The 21,356-nt window shown below is 42.0% G+C and overlaps 2 protein-coding genes across 4 annotated transcripts in view; one reads left to right on the forward strand and one right to left on the reverse strand.

Moving 5' to 3' along the window:
* The window catches only part of LOC310995827 (protein NLRC3-like), a 39,131-nt gene extending 37,442 nt beyond the window's left edge, over positions 1 to 1,689 (reverse strand). Inside the window, exon 1 of one of the 2 annotated variants that reach the window (XM_083984981.1) lies at positions 1,630 to 1,689. The gene's annotated coding sequence lies outside the window, so the exon portion shown is untranslated. The remainder of the gene's footprint in view (positions 1 to 1,629) is intronic. The other variant, XM_083984987.1, reaches the window with a different exon arrangement.
* An 887-nt stretch (positions 1,690 to 2,576) lies between these two features.
* Positions 2,577 to 21,356, forward strand: part of brip1 (BRCA1 interacting helicase 1) — a 55,423-nt gene continuing 36,643 nt past the window's right edge. For both annotated transcript variants that reach the window (XM_083984978.1, XM_083984979.1), the window contains exons 1-8: positions 2,577 to 2,649; positions 2,826 to 2,987; positions 5,161 to 5,272; positions 7,533 to 7,775; positions 8,771 to 8,904; positions 9,039 to 9,197; positions 15,161 to 15,445; positions 21,068 to 21,286. In XM_083984978.1, the coding sequence (XP_083841104.1) occupies positions 2,895 to 2,987; positions 5,161 to 5,272; positions 7,533 to 7,775; positions 8,771 to 8,904; positions 9,039 to 9,197; positions 15,161 to 15,445; positions 21,068 to 21,286 (1,245 nt within the window). In that variant the 5' untranslated portion in view covers positions 2,577 to 2,649; positions 2,826 to 2,894. The remainder of the gene's footprint in view (positions 2,650 to 2,825; positions 2,988 to 5,160; positions 5,273 to 7,532; positions 7,776 to 8,770; positions 8,905 to 9,038; positions 9,198 to 15,160; positions 15,446 to 21,067; positions 21,287 to 21,356) is intronic.

Consider the following 21,356-nt stretch of genomic DNA (forward strand, 5'->3'; position numbering starts at 1 on the left):
GGAGGGCTGTCTCGGTGCTGTGCTTTGTACGGAAACCAGATTGGAATGATTCAAACAGGTTATTGTAGGTGAGGTGGGTTGTGAGTTGTGAGGCGACAGCACGTTCCAGGATTTTTGACAGGAAGGGGAGATTGGAGATGGGGCGGAAGTTATTTGGGTTGTCGGGGTCCAGACCGGGTTTTTTGATGATGGGAGTGATGGCAGCCAGTTTGAGGGTTTGGGGGACAGAACCAGAACTGAGGGAGGCGTTAATGAAGTCAATGATGAGTGGGGAGATGACAGGGAGGCAGTCCTTGATGAGTTTGGAGGGTATGGGGTCCAGGTTGCAAGTGGAGGTTTTTATTCCGGTCATGATGGTTGTGAGTTGTGCTGGTGATACTGGAGAGAAGTGGGTCAGGTACTGGATAGTGGTGGGTGGGGAGGCAGGGAAGGAGGCGGGCGGGGAGATGGGAGGGATCCTGGAGGTGTTGAGGTTACTGTAAATGGTGTTGATTTTTGTTTGGAAGAATGATAGGAATGATTGGCACTTTTCAGTAGTGAATGATGAGGAGGTGTTGTCGTGAGGTTTGAGAAGGGAGTTGATGGTGGAAAACAGAGCCTTGGGGTTGTTGGAGCCAGAGTGGATGAGGTGGGAGTAGTGGGTGGTCCGGGCAGCGTTGAGTGCTTCTTTGTACTGTTGTAGGTGGTCGGTGTAGGCGAGAAGGTGAACAGATAATCCAGTTTTATTGCAGAGTCTTTCAAGTTGTCTTTTCCGGGTCTTCATTTGGCGGAGTGTGGGGGTGAACCAGGGGGCAGAGTGAGTGAAAGAAACTGTTTTTGTTTTGGCGGGGGCAGGCTGATCCAAGCAGGAGGAGAGTGTGCAGTTGTAGTAGTTAACCAGGTCAGTGGGGTCATCAGATGGTGGGCGGGGTGAGGCAGACAGACAATGGGTGAGTGAGGTTGAGAGAGCAGAGGGAGAGATGGATTTAAGATTTCTGAAGGTTATGGTCCGGTTTTGTTTTGTGGTGGGGATGGGGATGTCTATGTCCATGGTGATAGCCAGGTGGTCAGAGATATGCAGGTTTGGTAGGGCTAAGCCTCCTCTATGAGACACACCTGTTTTTATTGCATTTGAACACATCTTATATTTTATATGGATTTTTAATATATTGAGAAGCGAGTGAGTGAGCGAATGTCTGTCAAATATCCAACTTCAAACTAACTTCACTGCAGTTCCTCTGTTGCTCACCCTGAGGTTTCTCCAATTTTTCCCTGTTAAAAGGGTTTTCCATGGAGTTTTCCTCAGTGGATGTAAGGGTCTAAGGGCAGAGGATGTTGTTGTGATGCCATGTAAAGCCCTTTGAGACAAACTGTTTGTAAAAACGGGCTATAGGCTACAAATAAAATTGCCTTGCCTTGATAGGTAACAGCTTCTGCTCTTATTCCAGCGCTTCTACCGACAACATCCACACAACATGGTGGACACGGTTCTGTCGGTCCACACTTTTCAGTTACAGCTCTGACTCAGCTACAGTAACATTATTATTATTATTATAATAACACAACAACAACACAACGACAAGTTGAAGGGCAGAGAACTCAGGTAACGACAGGTGTTAACGAGGAAAACATTCAGACTGTTCACCTTACCTTCACACGAGGAAATAAACTGTGACACAACCGCTGGGTCAAAGTGAAAGTAAACTTTAAACAGGAAGTGGAGGGGATGGGGGGTTAATCTGTAATCTGAGTAGAGACCTGTTCTTTTTACAGTCTATGGTAGAGACCAGTAGAGACTGGTGTTTTTACTGCTGCTTATTTCTACTACTGAACCATGTAGTTAAAAAAAAAATACATTCATGAAAAAATTTTGTACTGTGACTCACCTGTTGCTCTTTGGTCCATGAAATCCAAACTAAGAAGACATAAGAAACATCTTTGTCAAATTGTCAAATTATTTTCCTTTTGTAAGGTCCAACATTTTCAATCTCACAAAATGTGTGTTTGTAATTTGAAGATATTTCAATAAAGGGGGAAAAAAAACTCCCCCCCTTGGTCCTTCTGACTCCCATCTCTCAAACACTCAGAGCAGGTGAGGGAGGGGGGCGGGGAGGGCCAATCACATGGCGCTGTGTTGCGCTTTCAAAATAAAAGCAGGTGAGTTAAAGATTTGAAAAGCAAACACTTTTCTCCTCCGCAGTTTAATTTGTTTTGGGGGACAAATGCTACAGGGGATAAATTGGATTTACTAACCTGAAACACCGGAGTATCCCTTTAAATCCAGGACGGGACCATGCGGATGTTTACCACCGTCACTTCCGGTATGTTTTTGTCAAAGTAAAAGCAAAGCCCTTCTTTCTCAATATTAGAACGTCTCTGGTAAGAGCGTAAAAATGGTAATTTCCAACAACTACTACACCATATAAATACTGCTTATTGAAGATTGTGGTCACACGAATGATTTTATTGCAGAGAAAACACAATGACGTGTTTCACAGTCCACGACATTGTACAGTTAGGCTTTTATTTTGATAGCGCGGTGACAGGAAGCCCCTGTCTCTTCCTGTTCATTGCCGGGATGTGATTTTTGAGAGCGGGAAGGAAAAAAAACATGGAGGCAGGGGGAAAGTGAACCAAAACACCAAAACAGAGGAGTTATTTTTGAATAATGTAAGAAGCAACACGTGTAATAACTTTTTGTCCAGTCCGACCGGTGTGAAAACAAGACCGGGACACCTGACGTCACCGGCAGGTCAAAAATAACGGCCGTTTAACTGTTCGCTAACTTTAATGTGGCTAATGTTGTGTTTGCTTTACGTATTTCCTCCTTGTTTGTCTCGTTGAAGTCCTGTGTTTGTGTGAAGCGGTGGTGGAGCAGAACCAGGCCCTGAGGTGACTCCGTGTATCCGGGAACCATGGCCTCCTCCCGGGTGGACTACACCATCGGAGGGGTGAAGATCCAGTTCCCCTGTAAAGCCTACCCGTCCCAGCTGGCCATGATGAACTCTGTGAGTTTAATTAAACTGTCACCTAACTTACTGCTTTACCGTTACCTAACCTGGCTCTGTTGTCCTTTATAGAATATTAGATTTTACATACAAGCTGCTAGTAATGCGATGATTATACATCTACAAATCTAACAGAATTATAACTATAGCATTTATATGACACATTAATCAGTTTTTTTTGATTGAGGCCTTTATTTACTTTACTTTATTTGTTTATTTGGGTGGGACAGTGCACATCAATGAACATATAAAACATGTAAATGTGCCGGATTATAGCAGCAATGCTAATTTCCATCTGGAGTCCCAAAACATAAAAACAGTACAGTGACAGAAAAACAAGGACATAACAAAACAACTATAACTTTAACCTCTCCTACTTTAGATCATTAAAGGGATAGTTCATCATTTTGGCAAATTCCCCACTCTCCATAATCCTAGTAATCCTAATCATAGTTCATAGGTTCAATGATTTTAATTATCGGTGCATGTTGTTTTGAGATCGGCGGGGCAGAGACGTGAGCTGCTCAGTGAAACACAATGGAGGTGAACGGTACAGGTCCCCCTGTCCCTCATCAAACTCATCAAATACTGAACTGCACCTGCACTTTATAATTTAAACTGTCCATTGCATTTGTTGTGTTTTCACTGTCCTGTCCTGTCCTGTCCTGCACTTACAGTATTTATTTATGTGAAAAGAATTGAACACACCTGCACATTCACCACGTTAGGAAATAATCATGTTACATTATGAGACAGAGTTGTTTTAGAGGCTAATGCAGCCGGAACTACATTCCAGACACGGCTGCTGGGCGGAGGGATTTCAAAAGATAAAGTAGTCCAGAGTATTTGCTTCATGTGTTGTAATGTTACATCATTATACATGATTATTTCATGCCAAAATGTTGATCTATCCCTGTAACAATACAGAGCCATCAAATAGATTATTTGTTTCTGCAGGTTTGTTGAAAATGGCCGATATAATAGAACTTCAGACCTTAAAAATAATGTTTAAAGCAAAGAACAGATCATAAACAGAACATTTACAAAACTTGTTCAAACTGGAGGAAGGGGACAACAGACTGAAGCTTGATTTTAAACATACATTTGCAAGGCTAAGCTTAAAACAAATGTGTATTTCTGTTGTAGGGGTAAAATTATGGCATTCACAAAGCAAGGAATTGAAAAGTTGTACAAGTATGTCTCAGTTTAAGAAAATGTTTTAAAAAGAAAAGATGCGTCTACAAAAAAGAAGGAGGAGAAAGAGAAAAAGATAGATAGACGAGTGGTGTTTTGTTTGTTTTCTTGTCACTACTATGTTTCATCATCTTTAATATTTTGAAATAGAGTATAATATTGGTATTGAAGTAAGCCAATGTAATTGTAACAACAGAGAGGGGCAGGTACTATAAGTTTTCTTCATCCTGCTCCTTTTCATTCATGGTGACTATGTGTACATTATGTAATTTTGTGCAACCTTGTGAAGAATGTATACCATGAATGGAATAAATCAAAATGAAATGAACATACTCTATCACACCTGTGTGAGCTTTGGTAGCACTACTTCTGTACTGGACTCAAGATCAGAAAAACTTTATTGATCCCTAGAGGGAAATTGAATAGTCGTAGCAGCCACAACAAACAACAAAACATAAATAGGTTGAGAAAAACAGTCAGGGCTCCAGTCTGCCCCTAAATGGAGGCATTTTGCCGTTAATTTTTGAGACAGTGCAAGTAAATTTTTCATCTACTTGCACATGTGCAACCAGTATATTTGACTCCTTTTTTTTGAGTGAATGTGAAATGTGAAAGGGGGGACTCAAAGAATCTGTCTGTCATTGTGCGTGACAATCATGGATGAAAAGGAAATGTGAATATTTACTTAGCAAATTGATTTATGGTGTGCGCTCCTAACATTTTAACTTAAGGGGACACTGTGCTCCGAGTGAAAACAGTTAGTCTGGAGCACGGACAGTCAGAAAGAAGGAAAATATAGAAACATAAAAAGGGCACTAACATTTACATTTACAAAAGCCAGGTGTTCAAACTTTGATTTAATTTAAAAAGCTAAAATCGCAGACTTCTGATTTGTAGTCATAAAACAGATTTCTACCAGGTTTGTGCTCCTGTAGCTTTAGCTCAGCATCTTTTAAAGTGTTTCTTTTCTTGTGTGCAGATTGTTCGAGGGCTGAACTACGGGCAGCACTGTTTGCTGGAGAGTCCTACAGGAAGTGGGAAGAGCTTGGCCTTACTCTGCTCCGCTCTGGGCTGGCAGCAGGCTCAGCTGGGTGAGCCCGGTCTCCGCTTTCTTTACCAACATTTCCCTGTTTGAAGTTGCATTTTGATATTGTTACGACCAGGAACAGAGAGCTGCTTCAGGGTTGGTCTCTCCTTTGTCGGATGTTTTTCTGAGATGAAACTTGTGTTGATGCCGCTGGACACTTGCAACAAGGAGTTGTAGTAGCAGGAGAATATATGATAGTACGGTCAAGTTATGATGGAAACATTACTTTATGTCTGCTTTGTATATACACCAGATGTCGGCAACAACCCAAATAATGCACACGACATCCAAACATTTATGTCCATAAATTAATGTGTAATAAAGTGAAATGTATAAATATTGAACACATGATGAAAAGGAGGAGGAGCGAAAAGGTAAAGAATAGTGATGGCCAGATGAAGCCTCATGAAGCATTGAAGCTTTTCATCAAATTGGTTCACTCAAGCACAAAGCTTCTTGGGGCTTCATTTGCTCTACTACGCCATCTACTGGCCAAAAAAAAACATCACAATGATATTAGTGGTCTGTAGATAGACGTATATTTTGAACTTTGTACTGGTTTAAATAGGACATTTGTGTCCATAAAGAGTCATAAGGGAAAGTGGGAATGAGGGTGAGGACAATATGCTTGTGTGACTGATGTTGTTCAGGCCATAGACTGTCTATAAAAAAAAGAATTTAAAGTCTGCTCTGAGTGGGACTCGAACACGGATCTCCCGCACCGCGGGCAACGATGCTAACCGTTTCGCTAACCGCAACACGCTGTCTCCTATCCTTACTGGTACCTCGTGAGACGTGACTGTGACTATACCCGCGGATCTCCATTACACTTCTGTTAACGAGGGTTGTGGACAGTGAATGCGCTTGTTAGTTGAACTTGTGGAATAATTTTTATTCAGAATATAGATATAGATAATACTGTTGAAACACATGTTGCAATCGATGCAGAAATACCACAGGATGCAGGGGAACCTCCACTGCGTTTCACTGTGCCTCCTATTTCGAATAGCACACCAAATCGCGAACCGCTTCCTGAACCAGTAGGCGGAGCAACGGGCCGGCGAGGCTTCGGACGTCATCTCATACGTCATCGATACACGCTTCGATACGCGCTTCACAAAATACTTCCTGGATTACTCGACGCGCGCTTCGAAGCCTCGGCACGGCAAGACCCATCACTAGTAAAGAAGGAAAGACAAGAAAGCAGCTGGAGACTGTCAGTATTTAGAAAGTCATCAGAGCAAAGTAATATCAGCTGCTTCAGTCCAAACTGACGTCTATGAAAAGGTTTCTCGTCACACAAGAGGCGTCTCATGATGGGTGAAAGCAAAGAGCTTCTTCAGACCTTCAGAAACTGATGCAGCAGAACATCCTGATGCATCAGTTACAGACGTGTCTGAATGCACCGTTTTCAAGTCAAGTCAAGAGATCTTTATTGTCCCCGGAGAGCAATGTGTAGTGCAGCCAGCAGCATAAAACAACAATAAAAACAAAAGCACAACAGTGACACAACACTGACGTTTTATCCGTTAGTGAACTAAAAAGAACATTTCCATGAACTGGACACGACCAGGTCCTCACAAGATTTCTGACAGAGTCAAAAGAAAACAAAGAGGAGTCGTCCAAGAGCCAAAGATCAGATTCAGATTCAGATTCATAATTTATTGTCCCCGAGGGGAAATTCATTTTCACAACAACACTGCAACACTGCAATTAGCAGGTACAGTTATAAAAAAAACAATGAGTAACGTATTTAACCACCATGGCCTCTATGCTGCTCACCATGCAAGACTGTTGACACGTTTAATACTTATTTTCCCCGCTGTATAATAATAGTTCCACACAGTAAGAGAATAACATCCCCATGCCCTTTTCCTGCTCTGTTTCTACACTGATCTGATTCTAAGAACATAAAACAGTGGTGAAGCTGTACAAGTCTACTTTTTGTCCACACACAGAGAATTGAAAAAGAATAGGCTTTATGCACAGCTCCACAACTTCCTGAAATAAGCCAGCTCGTTTATTTCCTGTCTTACATTATTGGACCAACTGATTAATCCAGGAGTGTCTGACCTCACAACAATGGTCAGGCACACCTGGATTAATCAATTGGTCCAATAATGTAAGACAGGAAATAAACGAGCTGGCTTATTTCAGGAAGTAGTGGATCTGTGCATAAAGCCCATTGGGCAGATAAATCAAAGTTGATGATGGCATTTGTATCAGTAAGATCTCTGTCTCTGTGTTTCTTTATGTGACGACAGCTAAACTGCAAGAAGCCGGGAGCGTGGAGGACAAGAGCCAGTCAGATAAATACTCTGAAGACTGTAAGAAGCCATCCGTCCCTGTCGCCTGTCGGTGTGTGTGTCACAGTAAACACAGCAGGGCCTCGGCTACAGCCTCGGCCTTGGCTTCAGCAGCTGCGGGTGAACCAGCTGTTATTGACCTCACAGACTCGCCGCGTCAAGAGACGACACAGCAGCTTCCTCCTCCAGCACCTGAACAACGTGAGTAAACACATCCATCACAGATGTTTGTCCTCAGTCTGCTTGTGTTTGTGTCGCGGTTTAATACAAGATAGATACTGATGCAAACAGCCATACTGTGTTAATTTGCTATGGTTGGTTGATAGAGAAGTGTTAGAGACACTCATAGTCTGCCATGTACAGGTTGTGTATATTAAATGTAACTGTGTAACACTGTTGTCTCCTCCCGCTAAATACTTGTACGTATTTACAGGTTAGTTTATTAGTAAGATAATGTAAGATAATGTACCAGAGACAGGTTAGCAGGAGCTTTAAAAAAAATAAATAAAAAAAAACTCCGTATTGGCATTTTTAGTTAAACATCTGTCCTCACCACCCCAGGTTCCCAAATCGAAAAGAAAGTAATAAATTACACAATGCAATATCTAAAACATACAACAAAAAAATAAAATTAAGAGGAAATATTGTGATAAAATGAATAAAACAAGGTAAAAATAATGAATAGAGTAATAGTAATAAAAAAAACAGCAATGGTCAAAATTACCCGTGTTCACCTAATATGCAATATATACTCTTACTAGTCCCAGTTTGCGACATCAGTAATGTCGATGTTGTCGAATTAAGTCAGAAAAGGCATCCAAACCTTGTTAAATTTGTCTTTATTACCTCTCGGAGTGAATCTGATCTTCTCCAACGTAATATGAAACATAATGTCCCTGATCCACCTGGTATGGGATGGAGGTTTTGAGCTCTTCCACTTAAATAGTATTTGGCAGCGAGCAAGTAAGGTAGTAAAGACCACAGCATTGTTTAATGGTCAGTCATAGTCTACAGGTCTTACACCACATACAGCTATCAAAGGATGTGGATCATATTTTGCATTTTTTAAATATACATATATCTGTAGCATTGTGTTTTAATTAAATGAAACATCAACACTAACCAGCACCAAGCCACACTTACACACTCCATTTCTGTTACTGTAAATGATCCAAGTGTTTTTCTTTTTTATTTAGTGCCTCTGAAAGAGGAGTCTCAGCCCCGGAGACAGTCGATAGCTTCTCGTCTGTCGGAGAAGTTCCAGTCGTCCGTCAACAAGGACGACGACTTCCAGCCAGACAGGAAACGCATCCGCGGGGCCGAGCACAAGGTCATAGACGCCGAATTTACTGTGTATTGACTTCTGAGTGGTTGGTGATGGTTCCAATACAGACGTGTTGTGTTGAGTTGATGTGGAGTTTGCTTGTTTGTTGAAGTGAAGTTTATGTTTGTGTTAATGTTCAGGCTCAGGGTCGTAAACGTCAGCGTCTGGACAAGGGAGTGATTTTCATCGATGATGATGATGATGATGATGATGTGGAGCTGGAGAATGAGCCTCCAGGTCAACGTGCAGCCACGGAGACGAACGACACAGCAGCTGATTCATTCTCATCTTCATGCTGTGTGAGTACGTTACACAGGGAGATACCAAGTTACACACTGACACGCCTCTGATGTGATGTAGTTTTACTGAATATCACTTGAATACGGGCAGTTCAGAATACATTGTTCACCTGATGCCCAGCTCTTTTACATTGGAAAAGTTTTGAACCAAATTAAGAAACCTCACTTAAGAAATAATCATTATATTAACATCTTTATTTCAGATCAGGTGTATCTAGAATGTATTCATGATGTTACGTGCAAGTCCAATCCAATCCAACTTTACTTGTTGAGCACTTCAAAGCATTCACCACAGTGGACCACAGTGCTGCATAGAATAATAAATAAAATACATCAGATATAAAAGACATAAAAGCTCACATAAGGCAATACAATTACAAATAAAATACAAATAAAATAAATTAAAAGACATCAGCATGGGTAAAAATAATAGCTGTACAATAAAATAAGATAAAATCAAATCAAAAAAAGTTGAATGTCTTACTAGGGGTCAAAGGTCAAGGAGAAGAGGAGGGTTTTAAGAAGAAATTTAAAAACATGCAGTCATCATTAAGGTTAATAATTACCTCTGTGCTTTTCCTGTAAGGACTTGTCAAAATGCCCCTGCAGATACACAGATTGATAACAATTAACAACTAAATATCTACAACTTTGTCGATCACTATGGTTTTTATAATGACAGCAGTAGACTTACAGCCACCACACACTATAACCACTAGGTGGCAGTGTGCTCCACTGAATTGACCACATCTGAGGCTCAAGTTTATAACGTGTAGTTAATCTGTGTGTTTGCAAATGTGAGTTTGTTTGAACAGAAGACAAAGTGTTTAAATACAAACTGTATATTACACTATATCACATTAAGATAGTAGTTTAAATGTTTTCATAGCAATTTAATTTGATGTGGACTGTTGTGATATTGTTTTTTCATGTCTTTGTACATGAAATCAAATGATTAGCAAGTCATTCAAAAAGTGTTTTTTTTTTCAGGGCTAATTTCTCTCAATTTTATTTATATTTTACTCAGGATCATAAAAAAATAAAATAAAACTAATGCACCAGAGAGTTGGAGTGAATTTTTACAGGATCTGTAGTTATTGTTTCATTTCCTGTAGAGTCAAAGGCGCCAGTCCACAACCACCTCATTTATATTGTTGAGGTTATAGAAAATATCAAAAACTCATTTTAACGACACCACAAAGTAAAGCTTCCAACATGATGATTAAAAAAACTGGATCAATACCAAAACAAACAGGACTGTGCACAGTTTTAGGCAATAAATATGAAGCCTGGATACTTATTTATCATTAAAAAAATATGCATATTTCTCTTATCCAACTTGATACGAAGTGAGAAAGCTTATATCAGATTAGTATTTGCTCTGATCCCCACTTTGCCTCTAAACCAGTTCCCTGGAGAGAGTTGTTCATGATGCTGGCTGTTTGGGAGCAGTAAATTATGTCTAAACAAAGGAATTAGGTACCAATCAAACACCTCCCTTGTGGCATTTCATGATGAATAATAATCAAAGTTAAAACATATGCAGAGTATAAAACCTTCATGAAAGTCAGATTGTTTTAAGGGTTACTCTTTGATTGTTTGCAATTCATTGCTTCATCCAAAAAATGTTAGATATTAATGACATTTCAAATAATCATAGAGCTCAAGGCAGCTGCAACGTTTTTGCTTCAGTTTGGTTGGGCACTTAGTTTACTAATCATACATATAATAAGAAAATGTGGTAAATCCTCATATTTGAAAAGCTGGTGAAAGGTAAGCTTTATCATTTTTTATTTGAGAAGTTACTTAAAGTCTTATCAAGGTAGGTTGTAATAGGTGTTGGCTGCAGATCCACTGATCAATTCGTTGTAGACTCAGTGTAGGACTGTTGGTATCAGACCAGGTGGAGTTAAACCAGGACTAACTGCTAAGGAGAAGGGTCTAATGGTCTCACCGTGAGACCATTTGGACCAAATACTTGTTTGTTCTGAGGAAAATGAAGCGTACTTGTCTCAGATTTTGACCATTTGATTTCCAAGAACATCTACGATGCCACAACTTGAAAATATTTGATCTTGACGTTAAAAGCTATAGGATCTTGTATCAACCCGCTGGCTCAGTAAATAGCAACCAAAGCAGGTGCATCAAGTGACACAGTGTTCTTAAAGGTATCAGGATGCTGTTTCTGGTGAATTATCCATGTTCCTGGGTTCTCTGCCGGCCCCAAAGACCAACAGGTTACCCATAATCAGTAGACATGCTCAACAAATAAAGATGCCGTCGCAAAAGCTCAGAGGAATGGCTGAGCTCCCGCTGCCGCGTCTCAACCTGCCAGGTGTGTGGCTTGGATTTAGAGCTGTGGATGACGGGAGGTGGAAAAAGAGGAGGAGGGAAAGTGAAGTCGAAAAAGCGCATCCGTCTCTGGTTTCCCTGCAGCTACATGACCCGGGCTCTTTTGTCCTGGGAGTGCTGACTGACGGCCTGAATGGGGCCCTTTGAAGCAAGCTCCAGTTTTAATTAAGAGGGTTTGCCTCGCCCGGCCCGCTGATCTGTGAAAGCCACGGGGATAAATATTGAATGGGGTTCACCCGCTGGTTACTGCGCCCGAGGGATAAACAGGTGCTTTGGAGGGCAGATATTTGCCACGGTCCCTCCCCGCACAGTGCGGTCATATCGAGAGGAGGGGGGTGTTCGGTGTCATGTCTTCTGAGGTACTGGCTATTGAAGCCCACCCTTATTGGAACGAATTCCAAGCCCTTGAAAGCTGTGGAATGAGGAGCAAATTGGCATCCAGCGAGAGGCGCCAGTGATACCTAAGTGATCCGCTGCCTGCGGCCCCTCAGTGCCCTCTGACTGGCCCCCCGGAGTGTGAGATTTCCATCTATCAGGTGTTGGCAGGGAGTAAAGCAACAGAAGCCTACCTGTGAATATTCTGAGGTGTTCGGTAACACCACTGACCTCTGTTCTGTCAACTCAAGAGGGCTTTAGCCACTGCGTACACTCACACCTGCCAGTGTAGGTATCATACCTGAGGGATCTAAGTAAACCTAAAGAAACCTAGTTTACTGATTCATCATTGAACCCAAAGGAACTTGTTAAACCTTCACTCAACAATGAACCTGCTCATGCCTTCCCTCACGTCGCCTGTTGTTTGACGGACAAAGTGTAGGCATTGTCTTTCCCGACGGCACCCAAGGAGCAGCACCAGTGAAACTGCTCGGCGCTGAAAGAACCAGTATGTTCTTGTTGCGAGAAGAGCTGGTGTCCCGTTTGCCCCTTTTGCCAGTTATCTGCATTCCTTTCCAGGGGGTGTCTGCTCTGGGCTGTGGGGCCAAGCTTGAAACCTTGTTGTCCTGGCATCTCGGGAGGCAGGCGCGTAAAAGGATACTCTTGTGTCAGCTGTTTCCTGCTGCAGCTTTTGACAAGGGCTTCTATTCATCAGCAAGCCCTTCTACTCTGCCCCAGCCCACCCCTCCTTCCCCCTCCTGCCAATGAATAAGTAATTATTGGCCATCTTGGGGCAGGATATTTGGACGGCTCTATTTAATGTGGCAGCAGCAGGTAAGGTGATCGGGCCCAGGGCCCAGGCTGTGAAGCGTAACTGTTCCAGAGGAGAAAGGTAACTCGAACTGGTGTTGGGGCCCTGCAGCACCTCTGTTTATTTTTCACATGAGCTCAGGGCTCGTTATCCCTCTTAACTCTGAGAGATGGCTCTCTAAGGGCCCTCTCTGGCCTGTACTCCATCACACATTGTAATATTTGATGGGCAAACATGCTTGGAAAATCTGAGCTGGCGGGAAACCTGAGCCTCTCGTCTGTCGTCAGAAGTGCTACCTTCTGATCCCCATTGTAAGTTGCGATGCGTGACAGCACATACCATTCATTCTTACCTGGAATCATTCAGGTAATTTGCAGAGAATTTAGGGATAAACATTTTTCGAAGCTTGTGAACAAGTTATTCATTAATTTGTTCAGTATTAACAAAATCCATGAACAAAGAGCCCAGACACATTTCACAACAGTCCAACAATAATAAAACTGTCGACAAGATGCAATTAGATCGGTGTTGATCTTTGGTCGGGATCCATTTGTTGGAGGTCACCAACCTGTTGTTTTTCCAACCAGTGGACAGTCTTCATCCGTCTCTTCTAGTGTCTAGTGTTAATATTCCAACTAATTTCAGAAAATGCAAAAAAGAACTAGGATAAGATATTCCTTCACTTGTCCCAGGATGGGGAAGTTTCCAGTAACAGAATTAAGAACATACATATTAAATACAAAGCAATAACAAAAAGCAGTGATTAATTATGTTTGATATCATTTATTCAGGGTCACAAAGTGAGAGTGAAAAGTTAAATCTCTAAACTAGTGACACCAGTGTTGAGCGCTAAACTGCTGCTTGTAGTAATCATGTAATACTTCCAGCTCTGGATATGAGAGGCCTGTGATTAGATGATGAATGTGAACCAGTGAACGGTCAAAGAGTGCTCCACTTAAAAGAGCTCAACACATAAGCAGGATCAGTTTCATAAATGGTGCCGGCTACACTTAACCTGTGAGCAGGAGGGAAAAAGGACTCCACCACGTCACTGGAACGGCTAATTATGAAGCAGCTACATTTTCCCAGCCGCCACAATGGTTGGCCTATCGACTTTCAGACGGAGAAAAGGTCACCTGCTGCACAGAGAGATCGGACCCCTGATGTGTGGACACTAATTCTTTATTCTTGTCTGTGTTTTTTAGAAGAGCAAAGAGAACGGTCTGTCAAAAAGCTGTGACAGTGGACGATTGTTGTGGTGCTTTGAATCATAATACACTGAGAGGCTGTGTGTGCCGTGTAGATGTCCTCAAGCTTTGTGGTTTTAGGGCACTACATAAATATAAGAATATGAAGCAGTTTACATGGATTAAAGCAGAAGTAAGTGATCCGGTCGTTTTCGCTAATGCTGCGTTCCAGGCAGGCTTTTGAAATCGTAAATTACAGCTTCAAGTCACAACTTACGACTTTGTAGCGTTTCAGGCAACCCACTCGTGTTTTTCCGACCTGTTTTACCGGTGAAAGTCACTATAACGGCCACTCGTAACTTCCAACCGGTGAACTCGTACCAGATCGAACTGGTACGACTTCACGGTCGGAAAAATACGAGTTTCCTTGAACGCACCATAACAGTCCTCGTCCCTACGCCGCCACATTCACGGAGTTCCTTGGCTGCACACACAGCCCTGCATGCCGTTCTCTCTCCTCATTGGATAAAAACTGTAGGATACGATAAATGTTTTCTCTTCGGCTCAGAGCAGAGCAGAGGGACTGAGAGACCCGTGTTTCAGTCCAAACACTCTATGTAAGTGATTGCTGTTGGACGATATAACTATTTAAGACTTATATTAACACAAATATATCACTTACTTCTGCTTTAATTGCTTTTTTATTGCCAACGGTTGAAGAGTTTGTGACGTAACTTTAAAAACTGAAGACCTCTGACTTCCTTGGTTCCCTCTAACCATGAACTGGTTTCTATGTGAAGAACTCTTAGCCCAGAAAGCCATACTGAGGTAAAGTGTGGATTTGAGAGTCACCACAGAACAACATCTACTCTTATTACAAAGAGCAGAAGTACTTGCAAAGTTTGGAACCATGTACAGTATATTGTCTTTTAATTAGAGGTCTTATCCTATTTTGGTTTTTGAACACTTTAGATTTTTCCTTTATAAACCACATAAAAATATGTTTAACATGCCCATGCTTCTTTTCTTTCCTTTTCTGCACAACTTCAACTATATGATCTGATAATTATGGATTCACTTTAACCTACTTTATTAACACACTGGGCCTAAAAATATTGCCCCCTCTATCCACGTCAGACGTCTCTGGTATTTTAATCAGCTGATTCATCAAATTTTTCAGGACCAAGTTGAATATTTTTTATCCTATCAAATTAAAACTTTCATTATTGTCTGTCCAGTCTCCAGAGCCCTGCTCCCGGTGCCCGTGTGCTTCAACCAAAGAGAAGGAGAGCGTGAAGGACAAGGACAAAGACAAAGATGTCAGAAAGAAGATGCCAAAGATCTTCTTTGGAACCCGCACACACAAACAGATCACTCAGATCGCCCACGAGCTCAAACGCACCGTTTACTCCCACGTGCCGATGACCATCCTGTCCAGCAGAGATCACACCTGCGTCAACCCGGAGGTGGCGCCGCACGCCAACCGCAATGAGCGCTGCAAAGACCTGCTGGAGGCCAAGGATGTGAGGATCAACACTGACAAACACACACACACACACACACACACACACACACAAAAGACCTTAGTATTCACAACTGAAATCTATAATTTTAGTGTTAAAGCCCCGACAAGGAACTTTTAACTAGATATGCAAAAGTCTCTTGTTTCTGCTGATGTCTCTGTGTGACCTATAACAGCAAATGAGGCCATCGCTGGGAAGATAAGCTGTTTCTAAATAGATGACGGCACATTTGACGAGGCTATAAATTAACATTGAGTTGTTGTTATGCTAGTGAGTAAAAACCGAACTCAATTTCATTGCTATATTTCCGTCAGGGCTGATATTGGGACAGGATCCGCAAAGAGAGGCTACCGATTTTGGCCACAGGGGTCACCAACATCAACACACAATCAAAGTTCTTTGTAGGGGCTTTAAATAGTCAAATCTGGTCCTTCTTAGAGAACAGCATGTCTTGTCTAATGCTTTTCCTGCAGCACGTAAGAAAAAAACAGGACACAGCTCATTTAATCAGACACAAACTTTGATTTACACCTTTTTGATACCCATTGATTTCTCTTTCTTACACATGTTAAAGCACATTTTTTACTGGTCAAAACCTGCTAAGACTTACTAACATCTGGCTTGGAAGGATAGATAGGTAGGTAGGTAGGTAGGTAGATAGATAGATAGATAGATAGATAGATAGATAGATAGATAGATAGATAGATAGATAGATAGATAGATAGATAGATAGATAGATAGATAGATAGATAGATAGATAGATAGATAGATAGATAGATAGATAGATAGATAGATAGATAGATAGATAGGGAAATCCCTTCAGGAAATATTGGTTCCAGTTGCAGCACCATATATTAAAAGAGAAAAGGGAAAGAAGAATCCAAACACAATTCCGACAAAACAGAAGAAATAGTGCCAAATATCAATATGGTCTAGTGAGAAAAGAACAAAACAATGGTGACATTGTGTGTGTTAACTCTGGTAGACCTGGTTTATTTCATAAAAGGATTTAAAAACTTCCTTATACTAAGACATGTAGGTATAAACAGGGTATAACTGGACCACACAGCCTCGTGTACAGTGAAATGACCTTTTGCTGCAGAGTTCTCCTCTTAAACTCAGACTGTTAGGTTCCTGCCACCAGACAAATTTCCTTCGGAGCTGTAGCCTGAGAGCAGCAATTATCCTGCTACAATATCCACACTTGGTGCAGCAGGCTCTTCCTATCACACTGAAATGTCAAGAACCATTGAGGGAGCCTTTTTTTTAGAAACATGAGACACTTGTAACTCCTCATACTGTCCTAACGTTGAGGCGCCTACTGTAATGAGGACAATTAAGCTGTCATTGGAGGTGTTGTCTAACTTTGTCATATGAAATAACTTGGCCCGGTCCTCACCCCCCCTCAGCGGAGTGGGGTGTCAGCGGCGCTCTGTGTCCTCGTCACCTCGGGCTCTTGTCTAGTCAGGGTCGGGTTGCCGTGCTTGTACAGACACAAAGTGATTCATACACAAAAACACACATTGATAAGCTAATGCAGCTTTCAGTCAAAACACCTGCCCCCCCGCCTTTGACTTTCTTAAAGGGATACGCCAACATTTTTTTTCATGTCTTGCCTCACTCCCGAGTCCATGACCAGCAGATAGACACCATCCTTTCCACTGTGCGTGCAGTAACAAGGGAGATAGAGCCGTATCGCCCGTAATTATCTTAGCTCAAACGCTGGAAGTGTATGGGTAGTGTTAGCCTGCCTCCTACCCGAGCTGAAACCAGCAGTCAGAAGCTGATTTCATTTTAGCTCTAAACTCTGTAAATATATCACTTTATCCACATTTCAAACATGTTTAGGTGAGAAAGTAGCCGTTTAGATCAGCAGTGTGTCGTTAATTTGTCTAAATACCAGCTGTTTACAATTTTGTTCGGACGAATTCGGCGCTACTCAAGCTAGCCGTTGTGACCAACGCACTTCCGGTTACTTTCACAAAATAAAACACCCGTTTCCCTTTACATACAGAAAACCATGACGATAGAATTTGTGCTTTTACTTTGAAATAGGAAGCTAACCTACCCTCGATGTAGCTAGCTTGAACCAAAATAAACCGTCTTTGCTTGAACCCTCCGTTTTGACCGATCTCGTCCCTTCACCGGCATTTGACCGCTCAAGATGCCTTACCGGAGAGTTTTGTCAGCTCTGAGACGAAGATCGGCCCGCCGGTTTCCGCAGTTTCTCTGATGACTTTAGGTGGAGGCAGGCTAACACTACCTATACACTTCCAGTGTTTGAGCTAAGCTAATTACGGGCGATACGTAGGGCTGGGCGATAAAACGATAACGATATATATCGCGATATAACTTTACTCAATAGCAATATGAAACGTGGTCGATAGAAAGTCGATAGGTTTCATTCATTCATGTTTTGAAACAGCCAATGAAAACGGGAGTTGCGCCGCGCTGAACCAATGGCTGAGCCAGCCAGGTTAGGTTGACATGGCACAGGAAGACTGTACACAGCACAACAACATGTGGTAATGTTTGGGCTGCTGCAGCCTGGCGTCAGCAGAGGGGCATCGCCAGTAAAAAAGAGAGAGAGAATGAGTGTTGCCTCGAAAGAAAAAATGGAGGAGAACTAGGACGAGTGACCGCGAAAAGACGTGGTACGTCATGTTTACATTAACCCAGATTGATGGAACTCTGATACAGTACTGTAAACAACACTAAACTTTAACCACGGAGACAGCAGGCAGTCGGAGCGGGTCGAGCTCCGACTGCCGTCACACATCAAAGGGAGTGTAGTCACGGCGTTGCTGCTGCTGCTGCTGTTAATGCTGCTGCTGCTGCTGCCGCCGCCGCTGCTGCTCCTCACACCAGAGCGACACTGTTCAGCTGTGCCGACCTAAACACTGGCCACTGGCGAAGCAAGCGCTAACCGCGGCGATTTCTCTTCCTTTTTCTTTTTCAGCCGGGTTTAGGCTGAGAATGATCGCTAATTAGACGGGCCACGTCAGGTCCGGGTTTTAATTTTCAGGTCCGTTTATAACTGTAGCAGCAGCAGAGAGATGGAGCAGCTCCTGGGGAGCCTGGCTCTAGTCTGACCTAACTCCTGTCTGATGTAATGTTAAAGAATGGCTGAACAGCAGAGTGATAATGTCTGTAAAAAGACCTGTATATACCTGTATATCAGCACTCATGTATGTCTCTTGTCCAATCAAATTATTTGGTTGAAACTAACTTTATATAATACCAGTTTTATTTATCTGAAACTGTTATTAGGCTACTCATTGCTTTTATATGTTAATAATTACATCTGAAATGTTCAATTTTTGATGAAAAATAAATATTTAAATCAGAAATAACCTTCTGATATCTTCAAATCTCACTCGTGAGTATGATAGAACATTTAGGCTTGACAAAAACAGTGACTTGAGTCCTATCGTGATATATATCGATATCGACTGATATGAAAAAGATTATCGTGATAGGATTTTTTCTCATATCGCCCAGCCCTAGCGATACGGCTCTATCTCCCTTGTTACTGCACGCACAGTGGAAAGGATGGTGTCTATCTGCTGGTCATGGACTCGGGAGTGAGGCAAGACACGAAAAAAAAAAAATGTTGGAGTATCCCTTTAAACATGGCTGCGATCTGTTACCCCCCCACCCCTCCCCTCCCCTCGACTCTTCTTTCAGCAAGCAGACAGGGCTCAGTGTCCGACTTTAGCATCGTCATCATGACTGTGAGAAGCAGACCATCTCCTCCAGAGGTGATTATTGTGTCTGGGTGGGGGGCGGTGGGGGGCCGTGGGGTTGTTAACAGTGTTTGTGTGACAGCAGCACCTGGAGCTGTTGGGTGGGACGTCCTCTGCTGACACACTAATTGGTGGCGAGTACATGAAGATGAAGCTTCTTTACATGTCTCCTTCATTCACTGTACCGGTGTCAGCGCATGTTAAACCTGTAACACCTGATCCCAGACCTGATCACACACAGGCAGCTACAACACTGTGTCAGAGGGTCCAACCACATGTTAACTAACTGTTAGACACTGAGGACTTGGGAAAACCAATTATATATGTTTTTAATTAAAGTTGAGTCAATAATTTCTTTCTATTATGCCACACCAAAATGTGCCACTGAAGTATGTTGTTATAATTAGGGATGTACGATAACCATCGGTACAGATAATTATGGGCACAATTAAGTTCGCTAAATGACTTTGACTTTTTGCTGATTACTAGAGTCAATTATAATCAGCCAACATTGCCTTGATTTTTCTCATTTTCAGTCCGTTTGCCCCCCGAGTTGATTTGAAACGATAACAAATGTTGATTTTTGAAGTGTCATAACTGTCAACTCTTTTTGTTGTGATCACAGTAGTTATGTCAGAGATATAAACGTTAAATTCATCTTTACTCACTACATCTTAGCCTTTCTTAACCTCAGGTGTGGATATTAACAGTGATGGGAATAATGGTGTTGAAATAAACAGCCTTTCTAATAAGATGCGCCGTTATCAGCGTTACTTGACTCAAGAAGTACCATCAGAAAATAATACACCCGTTTAGAGAGGAACTAAGTCTGGTTGCTTTTCCTCTGTGTCGCTAACCCTCCACCTGGCCACGTGCATTTGTTTACAACGAAGCCGACGAGAAATCAATCCATGGAACGGTGGATGATGTAACTGTCACAAACAAAATATTGCATATTGCGCGTCTGTTTCCTGCTTAGTTCCTCTTTAAGTGTACGTTACACATTACACACATTATTTTCAGCACATCAACTGGTCGGAAAAAAGCTGTTTATCACTCCACCTCTTCCACACGCCGCGTGATAGGGAGAGAAGGCTAAGTAATCTAACATATTTGAGCATTTTATAAAAAAAAAAAAAAGTAACACAAAAGTTACTTTTCCTGGTAATTAATTACTTTTATTATGTAGTAACTAATAACTAATTCCTTTTTAAAAGTAACGTGCCCAACACTGGTATCAGCGACCTGCTTCTTACGAGGAGCAGGTCGTTATCGTGCATCCATAGTTATTTTATTATTTTATTCAGTTAATCCTCATCAGTCACTGTGTTTTCACTGGTTTGATGTTCGCATGTAAATATTTTCTACATTTTACTCTCTGTAACCTCTCTGTTTAGTGTACAATTGAAATATTTTAGGAGCATCTCAGGCTTTGGAGAAAAGTTAGAAGCTCTATTTGATATTGACTGTAAGTTGTAACTGTAAGAGGAAAGTGATTAGAGTTGTAGTTTTGGTGATTTTTTCGCGCTATGGTGACAAGAAGGTGACGTGAGCACTTATAGGAGCTGCAGCAGTGGAAGAAGTCTTGGAAATGTTGATGATGTTCTTGGTTTTCTTTTTAATTTATGACTTTTCTGGAGCCGGTTGGAGGCACATCAGATTATATTGTTGTTTTTCTGATCGCTCCATGATGCATGTTGGTTTCTAACCTCGGACTTCCTGTGAAGTCTTTCAGGGTTTGAACTCTTATTTAAACAGATTTAAATTAGTTTTTCATTTATTTTAATCTTTGCTCTCCTGCTTTATAATGAGAGCTTACAAATAATCTTTGATTTCATGCATTTAATTCTTAAAATATAAATATCTATGATCTCAGGGCAGGTCCTGTCGCTTTTACCACGGCGTCCAGAGGATGCGGGACCACCAGAGCCTGCGGGCCAACGGACTGCGTGAAGCCTGGGACGTGGAGGACCTGGTCTCTCTGGGGAAACGTCTCCGCTCGTGCTCGTACTACGCCGCCCGTGAGCTGATGCAGAGCGCCTCCATCGTCTTCTGTCCGTACAACTACCTGCTGGACCCCATGATCAGAGAGAGCGTGAGGACGGCAGCTTGGTGCACAACAACGACGAGTCACAGTTCACATGATGGTGTGCTGGGATTCACTC

The sequence above is a fragment of the Trachurus trachurus genome, assembly GCF_905171665.1.
Source record: "Trachurus trachurus genome assembly, chromosome: 13".
Classification (NCBI taxonomy): Eukaryota; Metazoa; Chordata; class Actinopteri; order Carangiformes; family Carangidae; genus Trachurus; species Trachurus trachurus.